Source organism: Haliotis cracherodii, unplaced genomic scaffold, assembly GCF_022045235.1.
Source record: "Haliotis cracherodii isolate W230 unplaced genomic scaffold, xgHalCrac1.p SCAF_2, whole genome shotgun sequence".
NCBI classification, from domain to species: Eukaryota; Metazoa; Mollusca; class Gastropoda; order Lepetellida; family Haliotidae; genus Haliotis; species Haliotis cracherodii.
In genome coordinates this window covers 33778296-33795773 of record NW_027266275.1, presented here as the reverse complement: position 1 = coordinate 33795773, position 17478 = coordinate 33778296, and the positions used below count along the sequence as shown (strand labels likewise).

The window sequence follows — 17478 nt, the reverse complement described above, 5'->3', positions numbered from 1 at the left end:
GCGAATCGCGGCGCCTTAGACGCCTAGAAACATAATCGGGGTGAACCGGGACTCGAACCAACAATTAGAGGTTTCTGGCGTCCCGAAGGTACGCAACTCTGCACAGCGAATCGCGGCGCCTTAGACGCCTGCATTTAGAAATATCATACATATGTTATAACACAGCGGAGACGCTACGAATTGGCTTCTCTCACAAATGTAAGGCATGTAAATATAACTCAGGTCTTCGGCGGGACCATCGCCTCTCATGTCAGAGAAGAGCCACAGCATATTCAGATTAAACAGAAAATGTATATCATCTCATCTATCAACTCCAAGGGTAATGATTTTCACGTTATAAATTATTGAAGAATAACATTATAGTTATGTCCTGCAACGTTATCAGACATTTTATGCATCCCCTGTCAAGAAGATGGTTACAGTAATACATGACTAGGCGGCAGAAACTGATTTCATATCTAATCTACATTTCAAAATTCGAATTTACAGAAGCACATAGAATTATGTGGCATTTCGTGATGAACAAGCTCAGATACACAGTGACAAAGCGCCAGGTAGCTGTAACAAAATGTCATGACTGGTTCATAAACCCTCAGTCATGTTCCTTACGTTGTTTTGAGAATCATTAATTGTAATGTTATTGTAGAAATTGGCTTCACCAGCTTGTATCAACAGTCCTCTGGGGTTTACACAGTCTACTACAATATATGTTTCAACGACTAGGCATTTATTTATTCAAGCAATACTTTCTTAATTACAACACATGCCATTGGTAATTGCCAGGAGTGAAACTGTTCCAGTTAATTCAACAAGACTTAAAGTATGTTTTAGGAGAAGATAGTCTGGTTTCATGAAAATATATTCAGCTCCTTTGATCTTTGAGGACATCAGCCCCAAACCTTAAAACAAATCCTGTTTGCAAAGTTAAGAATTTCATCCGATTTCAATTGTCATTGACAATGGAGGCCAATTACATATACATATACAAGCAAACTTCACCTTCACAACATTTACATGTACAACGTTGTGAATATGGACGTGCATATATGTAAATGCATGTGCATTCAGACAGTATATTACGTAAATGTTATTCATTTAGACTACAATTAATGAAGATGTGTACATATGTACGTCAGTTGGTTTGGTTTGTAAATATGTTTACCATAATTGTGTGGCTGTGAAAAGATGATGGTGTGTCCGCGGTGTAGTATCAAGACGCCTATTCGTTCAATCAATTCATCGAAACATGCAATTATCTAATGTGTAAAGAGGAGACGGACGATTTATGTTTTCATGCTGTTTCCCAAGTATTCCACTTTATTGGGAGGAAGTGTAGCGGGTCTCAGACACCCTCGTGAAACTCACGAGCACGGGCATGGCGCTGATACACCTAGAAACATAATAACCGGGATTCGAACCCACACGTTCGATTTATAGATTCCTGGCGTTTCCAGGGAAGGCAACTCTGCATAACATAAGTGTGGCATAGGGTAAAAATGTGAATCATAACAACATAATGATATGGATCATCAGTTTCAATTTCAGCTGTTGAATCATCTACCATATGAATTCCAGGTATACTGTTTCAGATGCTATCAGCATGTTGGACATAAATCATAATGTAATGAGCTGACGTCAATTACACATGTTACATGTAAACCATTAACCGTAATTCAATATTAGTTTGCCAAAGCTATTACAAGGTGAGACATATCAAACAATGCAAGGAACAGATGCAACCTGAATTAGCAAATATAACCTTAATCAGCAAAATTAATTATATGCACTAAAGTCTAAATTGCACAAAATATAAAAGGGTAAATCATATAACGAAAGCACAACACGTGCATTTGGAGACATCTCACCATGTCCGTTCATTACCTATCATGGTTCATAACAAAATCGACGATCGGAGCCAAAACAATAATTACAATTTTGATAAATGTGTTTTGATTGATCGCTCTATCTTTGATGTATTATCAAATAAATATATATAAACTACAACATCTTCAATTTGACCTTTGCTATGTCCATTGTTTCACCTTATCAGTACTAATAACCCCCGGCCTCCCGTTTGCCCAGTATCCATTACCTATTACTTATCTATGATAACTTAAGTACTTGCTTCCATACCATCAGCGCTAATTACTGTAAAGTGTTGGTTTCCATTGTCTGTTGCTAATCACCTATCAGCGCCAATCATCTGTTGGCTTCCCTTGTTAGTTTCTACCTTTTGTTATTTTCCACTTTTTGTTATCTTATTAATGTTGTTATCCTTACATGTACATATATATGTTCTCTGCCTCATGGCATTCATTCACCTGATGAAGGAGCAGCATAAACTCGGAAACGTTGTGTTCCTCATCATAAAAAAGTTGACATCCATATATTCTCTTCCTTATGCGTTTCACTGCTAAATGTCTTTCAAAGACCTCACAAAGTTATTTTTGTTTTTATTTCGACCAACCACTGGTTAAATGGGTAAACAGGTCTGTAAAAAATCCATAAAAATACATTAACATGTTCAGTGCATACACACTGAAACACTCATGAAAATATACAACTGGCACATATTCCAGTCATTGGATCCTTTCCTTTTCTTATTATGTCGCACAAATGCACATTGCTTTGTATATGTAGGGGGTAAAGAATTGATTTGCTTAACCATAACATGAATGTTTAGGTTTTCTACGCTCATTTTGTGAGCAAAATTCACTTAAATAAACCACTGATTTTGGAATTGTGATGTTCATCAGTCGGATGCTTTTTAAATAAATATCAGATATTATAGGACCGTGAGATTCCGCTTTCCCAACATATTGGTTTTTTTTGAGAATGTATTCCATTTGGTTTTTGATTAAATGAGAAAGAAAACAATGTTTGAATAAGTTGAACAAAATATATCGACATGGGTGTTGGGCGTGTCCAGACATTGATGTTGATTGTTTGACATGAAACGAATCGTATCTATCCAGAATGAATTTTACAGAGTTATCGAATTACCGTATTCTACGTAATAAGCGCCCATGGCGCTCTCAAAATTAGAAATGGTGGGCTCTTATTAGAATACTATTTTGGTGAAAAAAAGATCGTAAATTTCGTGGATTATGCTGACAACCTGAAATGTTTATATACGACAGATATATTTTTCCAGAATTTAATTGCCCATAATTAAGGGTGCATATAACACACGCGTGCGTATTATACACGAATAAATAAGTCTTGTGTACATTGATCAATCATAAGGGGTGCTAATTGGGATTGTTTATATATATATAAGCCAATATATTAGTAAATATCGCCGTGGGCGCTTATTACGTCGAATACGGTTCTTTAATAATGCATTCTACATTTACTCAGACACATTTCCGAACTGCGGATGCATTTATTCGAATAGTTTACAGGGATGCTGGATTGCTTCACTAATGAAGAAGCTGTAGCGATGTTAGTTAATCAAGCTGATATTACAGTTTCTCTCGTGCTGAATGTGCTTGAAGACATATTACGGTGTAAACGCCAAGAATTAAGGTAGTTATGGGGCATGTCATGGCGTCTATAAGTCACATTACAATCAGACTAGAGCATTATCAACCCATTCATCTCCGATCCGATGTCTCGGACGTGTGCGATAGTCAAGTTAATCTAACAATAGAAATTGGAAATGGAATTGTGATAGAAAAAACGCCAGCAATAAACGCTAGTATCCCTTGCACGTCAACACCTCAGCCAGCGGCGGTGACGGAAACGTGGTCATCATCAACACTTCGGCTGAAATATCTGTAGGGAGCTAACATATATTCAAGGCAAGCGAATGTCCTTTCGTGATTTGCGAGATAATAAAATCTTTTGTTATGCAGTATTGATGGAACTGGAATGTCAAGGTCATGGGTCCTCAATCTATAGCTTTAGGAAACAGGGTTTGCTCTGGACATAGTGACTGGATGACCCCTGGAATGTGCTTTCAATTTGATATCGCTGGAGGATTTGGGATGGTTCATCAGCAAACGTCTGCCGAGTGGGTGCAGGATGGAGTTGATGTAACCGGAGTTATGATGAATTTCGTGAAGTAGGATAACATTGCTATTGTTTGTTGTTTAACGCTGCACCAAGATGTATGATGTATGACGGCGGCCTGTAAATAATCGAATCTGGACCAGACAATTCAGTGATTAATATTGTGCTCTACGATCCATGCCGTCGGGGTACTTTGACACAAAAATAGCCAAGGCACCGACCATGGCAAGCCGATCCATTAAGTCGCCCTTTACGGACCGCGTGCGTTGCTTGGGGCTTATGCTAACCCACAATACTCAGGGGGCAAATGCATTGCCATTCACAAAAGGACAAAATGTTTATGCCCATCTGTCATGTAGTCCTATGGGGGTGGCCCATTCGTCTATGGCGGCGCGATTCGCTGTGCAGAGTTGCGCCCCTTGGGCACGCCAGAAACCTATGATTGTAGGTTCGAATTCGATTATGTTTCTAGGTGTGTCAGCACCATACCCGTGCTCGTGGGTTTTACCGAAGTGGTAAACGTCTGAGACCTGCATCACTTCGCTTTCTTCCCACATTAAGCTGACACGCCGCGATATAGCTGGAATACTGTTAAAAGCGGCGTTAAACCCAACTCAAAGGAAAGGAAAGGAATGTAGTCCTATGATCAGGATACTGCTGTGCAGCATTTAGGAAAAAAGAAACAGAATTTTATGTGCAAAGTGTGTGTGAGTGTTATGGGGGCTACCGGTGGAGCTGGACAAGCTTATCCTTTTAGCGAACATCACTGTGTTTCACTGATCCATTCTTATAATGTTCACAACTAATTTTCTTTTACGCCTACTGGAATATGTAAAAAAAACAAGCGGGTAATTCAGCTATTATAACTAATCCGCAAGCCTCCTTTATACCAATTACATGTACATTAAGGTTGGACATATGTTTAGGTGTGTATTAGGACCTTTTTCGTTTTTGTAAAATATATTGTCTTTGGGGCGATGAGACATATAACCAAGAACAAGGTGGCACTCTGTTGCTCGAGTTATTTTGGGATACCTCTGTTAAAAGAAGTTGTGAAACGAACATTACGTTCCATGTGCACGTTGGCATTGATATATATGTGTAGGCGTGGGACCAATTATTGATTGGTTGATTTTATTTTCGTCGGAACAACTAATGTTACGCAACAATTCTTCAGTTATGGCAATGCACATGGTACTAACGTGTGAGGGGAAATCCGGTGGCGTAGATCTAAGGTTTGGTTTGGTTGTTGTTTTACGCCGCACTCAACATTATTCCAGTTATATGACGGCGGTCTGTAAATAATCGAGTCTGGACCAGACAATCCAGTGATTGATATCATGAGCATCGAGCCACGCAATTGGGATCAATGACACGAATCGACCAAGTCAGCGAGTCTGACCACCCGATCCCGTTAGTCGTCTCCCACGAAAAGCACAGTCGCCTTTTACACCGGATCTTTACGGGTTTAGATCTAAGGAGTCTACCACTTTTGTGCAACCCACGTAAACGACTATGGTCCTGACAGACCAACGATCATTGTCAATGTGAACGAGAGATTCGCTCTAAAGTCTTGCCGATCTGGCACATAGAACTCTGAACAGCGAATGAAGGATAACAACATGGGTTCATTTCCCGTATGATGCCACAATCAGACGATTCTGCGAAGGTTAAATGACGTATCTCTCCACAGCGACACGCTCCGCCTTATCCCATCCAGCAATACGACTATGAACGATTCTAAGGCATAGACATTCCACAGAATACTTTAGCCTTTAATATTGTTTCTTCATATTGTCATTTAAAATGATGCAGTAAAATAGTACTTAACACTCTATTGTCAAAACAAGTGCCTTGAAAAGGTAAAACATGTAGACATAGAAGAGTTGGTTACTAATAGCTGGGATTTAACACGGCTTCGAACAGTATTTCAGTTATATCACGGCTTGTCAGCTTGATGTGGGAGGATAGCCCGAAGTGATGCGGGTCTTTGACGTTTACCACTTTGGTGAAACCCACCAGCACGGGTATGGTGCTGACAAATCTAGGAACATAATCGGGCCGAACCGGGACTCGAACCTACAATCATAGGTTTCTGGCGTGCCTAAGGGACGCAACTCTGCACAGCAAATCGCGGCGCCTTAGACGACTGGGTCATCCGTGCCCCTTCACAGGCAGTAATCATAGCGTAGTCATGCTGCTGTAATCAGAGGATGCCCAGAGGTACGTTATTACACGAATCCATATTGTGTAATACAGTGAGTTAGTAAATGTTTTTCTCCGAAGTCTGCAAAATTCAAGTTTTACTCCCCCTAAAGAAATGCAAGGTACAATATCCTGTGACTTCTGCAAGTCTTCAAAAGCGATACGTGGGACATGTGTGTGTTTGGTGATTACAAAGAGAAACAAAGTTCCGCAAACGTTAACTGATTATTCTTTACATGTGCCAGTAACATCACTATCTCAAGCACTGCAGTCGCAAAGCCTAGTATCGTGTAGCGAGTGTTTTTCATATTCGGTGATCTATTCATATCATTTTCATCACTGTTTTGCCTTTAGCCCAAAAGGAATCTGTTTCGGCAGATAATCGAGACTGATTATTCCCAAGCGTTGAAGTTTCACATCCTCACAAGCTCAGAGTAAATGATCTATTATCCTGAGTCAACTGCAGAAGAAATGCTTTTGGACTGATACTGCCCTTCACCGTGTTGCGGAGCGAAATTATTTCTTAAGTATTTTGTTCAATTCTGTCACTGGATTCGTCTGGTCGAGACTCGCCTATTTACATGCCACCGTCGTTTCGCAGGACCATTGCTGGGTGGCGTCGGGTAGCTTACCCTTTTCGAGAAAACCTGGTGTCATCACTGATTTTCAGTGGTCCAGTCGTATAAGCTTCATCACTGTTTTGCCTTTTACGCTCAATGGAACTTTTTTCGCTAGATAATCGAGACTGATTATTCTTTGGCGTTGACGATTTATATCCACTATTAGCATGAATGACTGTACGACACCTCCTGCCCATGGAACTAAGACGCCTGCGGGTGAAACCTTATGGAATGACAGCCCATTCTTCCCGAAGAGCTTGGCGCCATTGTGGCCCTGGTTGACGTTGGCGTGAACGTCTGTCTAGCTCACCCCACAGATGCTCAGACCTTGACGTCCACGTCAGTACGTTTAATGTTCACAGGAAATCATCGTGTTATGTGGGGAGGGGCATTAACATGCTGAATGTTTTTGCCGACAAAGGAGGCATGAGATTGTAAAACATCATCACGATCAGGCTCACCAGTTATGTTGCCCTGGATTTGAACACGATCTGCTTCTTCGCCCACATCATGTGTGAGTATTGTGTTTCGCCGCTTTTAACAATATTATCGAAATATGACGGCTGGGGACACCAGAAATGGGCTTCACAAAATATACACATGTGGGGGATCAAACCCGGTACAGGTGTGACGAGCGAATACCCTAACCTCTACGCTACCCCAAAACGGTGCAACCCGGACGTATTTTCTCCAAGAATGTCTACACATACAGTGAAACGTGTTATATACACACTGATATCTGGACGGCACAGTTCAAGGTCAATAAGGTGAGGTGAAATAGGGTTTAAGGTCGCGTCCAAGATTATTGCACTTATATAGCGACGTGCATGTACGTGTGTGTGTTTGTGTGGCTGCTTGTACTAGTCCGGATTGATGCCGATTTATAGTGCTAGCTCACTGAGATACCATGCCGCAGTTTAACATGAATACCCCACTCAGACACCGTAGAGCTGACTCCGAGCCGACCAGTCCTTGTTTTAGCTCTTTAATGCCGAACGCCAGACAGGGTAACAACAAGTACCATCTTTTAACGTCTTTTGCTGTGACGCGGTCGGGGATCGAACCCGGACCTTCCGCTATCCGGGCGGACGCTCTACTATTAGACCACGGAGGCTCAAGGTCAATAACATCCCGGATAGAATTGTTCCAGATTATGAATAATGGGTTCACATTATTGCCCCTTTAATTATGATTATAGAGACTTTCTAAACAGTGATCGTACAAACGGCTTGGGGAAGGGACTAATAATGCAAGGAGTAACTCTACATTTAAACACCCACAAGAAAACTTTAGCGGCAAACTCATTGGTCGTCAATTATGTTTGCAATAAAATAGTTTCCCCAGAATATTTAGTCATGTAACCTACATGTTGAAAACAATATGAACAATGTTGGTTTCAGTTCATTTTCTGTTTTACATGTTGAACCATGTTTTAGACTTATATGCGATTATCTCCCTTACGTTTTGAATTTGATACATAATGTCTTTAAAAGAGAAAAGTAAATGAGAGCAGTAGCCTTTTCAGGTCGAAAGCGATCAAGCCGAATTCCGTTTCTGATGAACAAACATGTAGGTATTGTCTCCATTTCATTATTGCGGTAAAGTTTCCAACAAATGTTGGGCACTTCTGGGTTTAAACAAATATATAGGTGAACAACCCACAAAATATCGAGATCAAATGTGACATGTTACAAACAATTTATGATTTAATTTCTATTCATTTACCCATAAGGCCATATTTCAGTTACCGGGGCACGGGTGCTCTTGTCTCATACTACATGACTTCATTTACTTCGTTGGAGTGAGTGAGTGAATATGGTTTTTACCCCGCTTTTAGCAATATTCTAGCAATTTCACGGCGGGGAACACGATAAATGGGCTTCATGTATCCATGTCGGGAAATTAAAACCGGGTCTTCGGGGAGACGAGCGACCGCTTTAACCACTAGGCTATCCGACAGCCCCGACCAAATCTATGGAAGCCAGTATTGGATATTGTATGTTAATGTATGAAGCAAAGAGGGAGTGCGTTGGGTTTAACGCCGCTTTGAACAGTATTCCAGTAATATCACGATAAGTCATGTTAATGTGGGAGGAAAGCCCGAAGTGGTGCAGGTATCAGAGATTTACCACTTAATGAAACCCACATGCACGGGTATTGTGCTGACAAACCTAGAAACATAATCGGAGCGAACCGGGATTCGAACTCACAATCATAGGTTTCTGGTGTGACCAGGTGACGTAGCTCTGTACAGCGAATTGCAGCCCCATAGATGACTGGACCATCCGTGCCCCGTTAATATATAATGTGCATGTATTCGAAACATTGTCAAGTAGACCTGTTGTCTTCATTTCTTATGAGAATTTGCGTTACGAAATGTTTCCTTATTTGTTTCCACGAATATACAGAAGAACTTACCCTTGCCGACGGAGAAAACTCGGAATCCCATGATATCAACGGTAATCCATAGTAATCGGCGAGTTGACTGATATATTTATGCGCACCTAGTCTCTCCTTCTTCATGGACAATGGGTTGTTTATATGGAACAGTACAACAGCGTTGGACGAGAATGAGGTATCACAAAACGCTTGAAGAATTTCGTTGGGTGTATCATCATGCAGAATAGTACTGTGAGCACTATAGTCGAAGTAACGTAGGTTTCGGTATTTTCCTAACTTCCTCCTTGCACGAGGGGAGAAGTCGGCGAACAACGTCCTATTAAGCGTTTTGAAAAAGCCCCCTTCTGGTATAAGCGCATGAATCGCAACCTTTCTTCTTGTTGATCTGGACAGTTGACCATCCCCCCTTTGGCACAGAACAAAAGTCAGGAGGAGCAAGACAGCCTCCTGCCACGGCCACCACATCCTCATCTCGAGCCTAGCTGCACACAGAGGATCCTACACACAGAAGATGCGGCCACTGTTGTTCATATGCCATACCATCCTGAAAGAACAAAAACAGTCAAATAATGAATGAACAACGGTGTCACAATCCCGCAAGCTTTCATAATGGAAGCTGATAAATAACATTGATGAAAATACTATGAGGCACAGCGCCTCGTTTCACAAAGCGGTTAAAGCGCAAACTGTACCTTGACATAGACTTTCGACAGTCAGCTACCATCGCTTTGTGAAACGGTTCCCAGCACTGTTCAAAACAAGAGATCATTTCGTCTCGTGGGCGCTACCTCTGAGAGCCTTGAGTCATGGTGGCATTGCCATTCAAAGCATGCCATGAATCCCCACGGTTCTGATGGGGCCTGGTTTCCTTTGTTTTATGTTTGGTTCGACCTTCAAAGACAGAGCCTAAAATACAGCCGCAGATAACAGCTCTAAAAACCCATAATTGGAACCATTGAAACAAAGGTGACCGTATCGTAAAACTTTCGCGAGCTGATCTCGATCGACGGGACGTTTTACTTAACGCGAGTGCGTGGGTGAGTGAGTATGGGTTTACGCCGCTTTTAGCAATATTCCGGCAATATCACGGCGGGGAACACCAGAAATGGGCTTCACGCATTGTAGCCAAGTCGGAAATCGAACTAGGGCCTTCGGCGTGACGAGCGAACGCTTCAATCACTAGGCTACCTGACCGCCCCTTTTACTTAACAATTGTATATATTTTTCATTTTAAGAAAGCAAGTCTATGGAGAAAAGTAATATTAGCTAATGGGCAAATATGCGCTGTTGACGCCGCTTGTTTGAATGGACTTGTAGAATCACCTTACATTCAGAAATCAATGCAGCTCTGTCTCCTCAAGTCTGTGTACAGCTCCAAAACCTGTTAGTTATTCATAAGCTACACACATGTATGTCTGAGACAATGTTCATTGCGATTCAATATTTCTGTGTTTGCATGTTGAATCGATCAGGATAAGGTTATTATGCACTAATTGGTCTTTAAGGTAACTGTGTTTTACGGCTTTTGCTACTTTTTATTCAACCATATATTAACTCGTGTTATTCATTACAGACGCTTTTAACAGATGCATACTTTAGAATGCCTGAAGGCATGTCGTCTTTTTTCACATGTCCCAGCGAACACTGGGTCTTGAACTGTTGTTTGGCTGCACCAAAACATGCTTCTAAAGCACCGACATTGCTCCCCGTGCATAGTTTGTAGGTGTGATGTAATGATAAAGCAAAAACCGTTGAGCGTAAACTTTGTTTTTGTAGGTAGAACGATTATGTTGTACCGAAAAGAAGAAAAGTTGAGAACAAAGTAGCACCAACCCTACATAGTGTCACCATGTCAAACCGACTCTGTCGTCTGGTGTATGGAGCGTTCGCCCCGAGAACGGAAGATAGGCGGTTCGTGTCCTGGCCGCACCCTTCCAAACGACGCTACAAGATAATACATGCTGTTGCCTGGGGGAAAGGCAAGGACTGTTCGGCTCGGAGGCAGTATGCTGCGTTTGAGTGGGGTTAATGCAGCATGGTATCTCATTGGAGTAGAACAACTTTACCGGCATTAGTCCGGACTATAACAAGTAGACCCCATCCACCTACACACCTACACACCCACACACCCACACATGCATGCACGCCGCTATGTAATAAGTGCTGTCATCTGGAACTCGACTTTAAACCCCATTCCACCTCATTTCACCCCATTTCACCTCATTTCACTTCACCTCACCATGTCGAACAGAAAGGCATGTCGAATATTGCCAGTGTACAACATACATGTACAACATTTATTCAATTAAGCTGTGCAAATTATGGAAACCGTTTAAGGCCATCTCCTTTTCTATTTTTGCCTTGCAATTTCAACTAGTATCTTAAAATTTCAAGACAAAAATAGAAGCAGATGGCCCTAAAAGATATGTTGAAATTTTCAAGATGATGGCCAAAAATGGCTTCCGGATGAGAATTGAATGATACGTTGTCTCTGGACGTCCCATCAACAGATCTTCTAACCCTCGCAACAAGCAACTATAAGCAACAAATGTAACTAACATTAAGATAAAAAAGCGACAAAAGGAAAATAGTCTCGTTCATACATTTATAAAAGCCACTGTTTCCCAACACGTCTCTGTCATGATATGCAATATACAGTGTAGGCTTGTTGTGCCATCTGCTACATATAATCACTAACACATACGATACGATACATCATGACGCGCAGCATCATGATGCGGCGTTTGCATTTATTAACTGCTTGTAGGTGGACCTAGGTAACATCTTGTTGATACACCAATATACCTACTGTAAACGTACTACATATGTGTAGAGTATATTTGTATTGTATCATATGCAAATGCAAACAATGATCACATTTCATCAGTCTAAACCATACAGCACTGACAGAAACGTATCGCCATCACATATCTGTAAGTTTTTAAAAATACTGTTCATGATAAATAAACTTAATGAAAATGTGCATGAGAATGAAAAACAGCTCTCACGGTGACGTAAACGGTCGAGGCACACGGTGCCCTCGTAACTGTCTTTATTCCATGTGTTTCTTGGTAACATGTTACAAGTTAACTGTGAATGAGTGAGTGAGTGAGTCAGTGAGTGAGTGAGTCAGTCAGTCAGTCCATGAGTGAGTCAGTCAGTGTGTCAGTCAGTCAGTCAGTCACAAATAATGCCGTGTGAACAGTATTTCATTTATATCACAGTGTGCCACCTTGATGTGAGCGGAAAACTCAAATTGATTTTAGACGTTTACCACCTTAGTGAAACCAACGTGCGTGGGTATGGTGAAGACTTACCTTGTAATATAACCTAGGCGAATCTGGGATTCAAACCCACATAGGTTTCCACATCATAGATTTCTGGCATGCCTAAGGGATGCAACACAGTGAATTGCGGCCACCCGTGTCCCCTGTCATTGTCAAAGTAATACAGTCAGCATTGTTGACGCAATAAGTATTGACGTCACAATAGCTCAGTCTTCATGACACGCTGACACGATTAGTCACCCGGTCCGTTTTTTTTCTAGATTTAAACATACATTTTAGGCAGTAAAAGAAACTGTACATGTGATTTTATCAGTTGAGGTTTCAATTCGTGCCTGGTATATATATATATCACTGGGCACCAAAAGACACTGTACACAAGAGATTATCTCAAGCACGGTTTGTTTTGGTGCCTACTATATAAAGAAGACAACCACATCTACTGCATCGGAATCTTCACTATCACGATGTGTAGTGCATACAGATAAAGGCATAGAGTTGGATGACGCTGTATCCGACACATGCCATGATCAATACATAACGTTATGAAAGTAAAGACAAAATCATGTTATCAAATCATATTATGTACTGCTTGCCTTTGCCTTATGGACATCCATACCGAATCAACTTTTGACTACCTTTATTAAACATTACAATTATTCCGATTGAGTTGTTTGAATACTGATGTAATTCCAGTTCCCATATTTGTTTGTAATCACTAAACATTCAAATTGAGTTTCGAAGAACGTTCAATGATATTAATTTCAAAGTTCCAATCCCATTCAACAACAACAACAACACACACAAACACACACACACACACACACACACACACACGGCTGTTGTTGGGGTTTCAGGTTTCACATGGTCGATGGACAACAATGAGGTCTATTCAGGATCAAACAGACGCATACAATACCGTGTATCGGATTCGTCAATAATTCTACTCGTGATATTGTATCAAGGTTACAAAGATTAATGACGAGTGACAACAATAGGTTCAAATAATGCATTCATAACAGAGCATGTTTAACATGCACCATATTTAAGCAGGTGACAGCTTTCCCTTGCTCGGTATCAGTATCATGCCTCAAGCCTGACACATATGGTAGATCGCTACATATATCGTGCATTTATAAAATAGCAATATAAGAGAATATATATTTAAAAAAAAAAAACAGGCGAGCGAGCCTGCAGTTTGAGGTTTCATTCCTACACACCTTCGGCCTCAAAGGGTTGTTTGGACAATGAATATGCATGAATTTCGCTAAATGTCCTGTGCATGACGACACACCTGAGCAGCCCTCGACTGTAATATGGAAATTCCCCGACATTCCTTAGTAATATTAGTAGTCCGCTTCAGTGGGCGTGGGTTAATGGTGTACATTCATTGTACATGCAATAATACGTGACCAATACAGCTAATCAGAATGCAGGAATTTCAATGAACACAAGGAGAACATAAGAAGAGTATTTTGACATCATAGTTACTTTGGTGTTTTTTTTCTACTTTACCTACCTACCTACCTACGTACCTACCTACCTACCTACCTACCTACCTACCTCCCAAAACAATCTGATTATTTTAAGACGATGATATCTAATCTGCTGGTGTGCATGCGTCTTGGCATTGCGGCCCGTTAACTACAGAATGCACCTGCTTGGGATGACATTAACGGTAAACGTTTCTTGTTAGTTACGATACAGGATCAATACTTCCCACTTCCATCTTTTGATTATACCCCAACTGTACATTCCAAGCATGACGAAACTACTGCACGGTGACGAGTTTGATGCCAGTGCACACCCCGACAGTTCTCATAAATCAACAACTGTATGACGTTTGTGAAATCATGCACGTGTTAGATTCATCTTTTTAATAACCAACTGAACACCTCTTTGAAGAAAATTAAGTGCACGTACATGTATGTGTATCAAAGGTTCGTACTTTTCGTTCGGTACTCAGTTCCACTGAGTTTCGAAGAACATTCTTTACACAAGAGAGCAACAATGATACAATCAAAGGTAATGTCAGTGCACACTTAAGTAAAGTGCTCTTGGTAAAGTGTTTAATGATCTCTTGCATTTAGGCATGACGACAAGATTGATGTCACTGCTGGTGTTGCTGAACTGTGACGCTGATTCGACACACACACACACACACACGTCAATAACTGCAGAGCCTGGGGAACGTCAGTGGTTAATTCTGAGTCATAATGAACTCCGTCCATAGCATTGATTCAGGTACACTTCTATTACAACTTTACCGACAGCGATCGCGTACACGTGATGCACCCCAAAAAACATCATCATGCCTCAGTTTGTATCAGTTAGTGAACCCTCACTATACTCTGCATAAAAAGAAACTCAAAAAAGATTTTAGATGTATATTGTATGTAACACATAATTAATCTACAGATGGTAAACGATTGTTCAAGACTGGCACAGATCATTCTCATTGACCCGGGTTCCCTATTGCACACAGTAGCAAATAGTACCAAGGTAAAGATCATCTCTTCACAATATCTTGTATGGCCTGACTGGCATCGTCGTCCCAAGGAAGAAATCAGTTCCCGAACGGGGGCCTTGTGAATGTTCACCCCCTCTGCTTGGGGCTCTTGTGCCAATTGTTGGAGATTCTGTGTTTTTTTCCTGACGTCCGTTGATCCAGTGCATCCCACAAATGTTCGATTGGATCTAAATTTGAGGACCTTAAGGGCCATGGAAGGACATAGATATTATGATTACTTAAAAAGGCTGTCAGTCTTGCCGTGTGAGGTCCGCCTTTTGTTGGAAAATGTTTGCTTGTTGCATAATGGGGAGGACGTGTGGCCAAAGAATATCATCTGCGTAATGCTATGCCGTTGAATTCCCTAGACCTTGAACTTTGCTATCACCACCAAATCTGTCCACTTCCTGCATGCAGTTTCGTGCATAACGTTCCTCGCTACGCCTGTAAACAGGACGTCTGCCATCCGCACGGCGAAGCGTAGAACGTGACACGTCACTGAACCAAATTTGTCTCCATAGCAGTTGTGGCCATAATCTTTGTGATCCTGACACCATTGACGTCGCAGCCGACGATGCAGGTCCTTCAAAATGACACCTCGAACTTGCGATTCCTCAGTGTCTGGGCTGTATCATACGCAATCCTGTTATTGCCGTAGTTGTGAAGATGGTCGTTCTTTTATGTAAGTGACGTAGCCGTATGAAATTGTCCTTATTCGGTAATAGTTTGGTATGGCTGTCGACAACACTCTGTCAGATATTTGCGATTTTACTACTTTTGCGGGGTTTTTTTGCAGAGTATATTTATACAGATTGTATCGCGGGTGCTACCGCTGGAGTAGGACATGCTCACACTTTCCGGGAAGTCCTGGTGTCAAATCAGTGATCCAAACATATAATTTTCAACACTATTTTGCCTTTTACGTTCAATGGAAAATGTTTCGCCAGATAACTGAATTTTATCTGGCACATAACTTCTTCATAAGATGGACTTACGATGATCACATTGCTAATACTGCTTTATTTTCCAGTTGTAGTCGAGGTATCACGGTTGTCGTAACTCACCTACGTATGTTATATATTTACGACAGTCGTACCGTGACTGCTCTGTGAAACAGGAACTAGTTTGACCCTGTTTCATGTAGTGATTGTAGCGCTACAACTGTCGTAACTCCAATTCATAAACAGTCGTAACTCACAGGCTACTGCGTGAAACTTGCCGCAGAGAATACACCACTGGACGTGTTAGAAATACGCTGGAAGATCATGATTGGTTCCTGTGTTAACTTAAGATTACCTCCTTGACACGTTATCTCCGATAAATACCATAGAAGATCATAATTGGTACCGGTTATAACTTTACAGTTCCTTATTGACACATTGTACACGAGACACACACGGGAAGATCGTGACAAATGTACCTGTGTTAACACGTATACACAATATACCTTTGCATTACTAGACGATATACTTAATGGATGTCACAATCACAAAGAAATATCTATTTGCTAAGGTCATATTTACAACACTTGTTTATGCTTGGAGATGTAATATTTACAATGACTCGTGCGTGTCACATCACATCAACTATCGTACGCTTGCATCATATTTACAGCAATTGTTTTAAAAGACGACTTATGGGATCGGATGGACAACTCGTTGACTTGGTTGATGCATGGCATCGTATCTAGATTGCGTAGATTGATGCTCATGATATCAACCACTGAAATGTCTGGTTCAGGGTCGATTATTTTCAGACCGCCGTCATATACCTGTAATATTGCTGGGTGCAGTGTTAAACAACAAACAAACAACAATTGCTCATACTTGTACATATCCTACATGGACATCTTGTTTTGCCCCGTAAACATGACATTTACGAAGGCTGACTAGTAAGTCACGGTACACATTGCGTCCAGTGATAGTGCCACGTGTGATACAGTATTAGATTCACTACACGATTTACTAGATCAAACATATTGCTGATTTTCCCAATGTACCGAGACTCTATCACCCAGGACAATGTACTTCACCTTATTTACGAGATTAATTGGAAGTAATCTAATTTGTTCTCCCAGTTGCGATTAAGCTAGTGTCGGGCAGTACAACAAGTCAGGATAGACACCTAATATATCAGACAGTCGCCAGACTCTCCTCAGACAAAATTATACCTTATTGCGATGAGAGAAGGAAGTTAGTTTGGGTTGTATCTGGCGGGTGAAAATGTAGCATCTAAACGTATGTGGTATTTATGGTGATTTATGTGTCTCAGTGAGACTACTTGGAAGCGGTGTTGAGTATATGGATATGGTAATGTCAGATTCCCAAAATATATTTTGATGGTGATATCCATGAAACTTTCAGAAATCCCACTGAAAGCTGCAATATGTTGTGATGAATTGTCAATCCAGCAATTCGTAATACCTGCCAAGGTCCGTATTTTGCCT

The 17478-nt window shown here is 41.1% G+C and overlaps 1 protein-coding gene across 3 annotated transcripts in view; it reads right to left on the bottom strand.

The window, feature by feature from the left end:
- Positions 1–17478, bottom strand: part of LOC139468013 (glutamate receptor ionotropic, NMDA 2B-like) — a 191463-nt gene that overhangs the window by 44008 nt on the left and 129977 nt on the right. For 2 of the 3 annotated variants that reach the window (XM_071249664.1, XM_071249663.1), the window contains one exon: positions 9258–9783. In XM_071249664.1, coding sequence (XP_071105765.1) covers positions 9258–9710 — 453 coding nt within the window. In that variant the 5' untranslated portion in view covers positions 9711–9783. Of the gene's footprint in view, positions 1–9257; positions 9784–12556; positions 12576–17478 lie in introns of those variants that run through there. The other variant, XM_071249665.1, reaches the window with a different exon arrangement.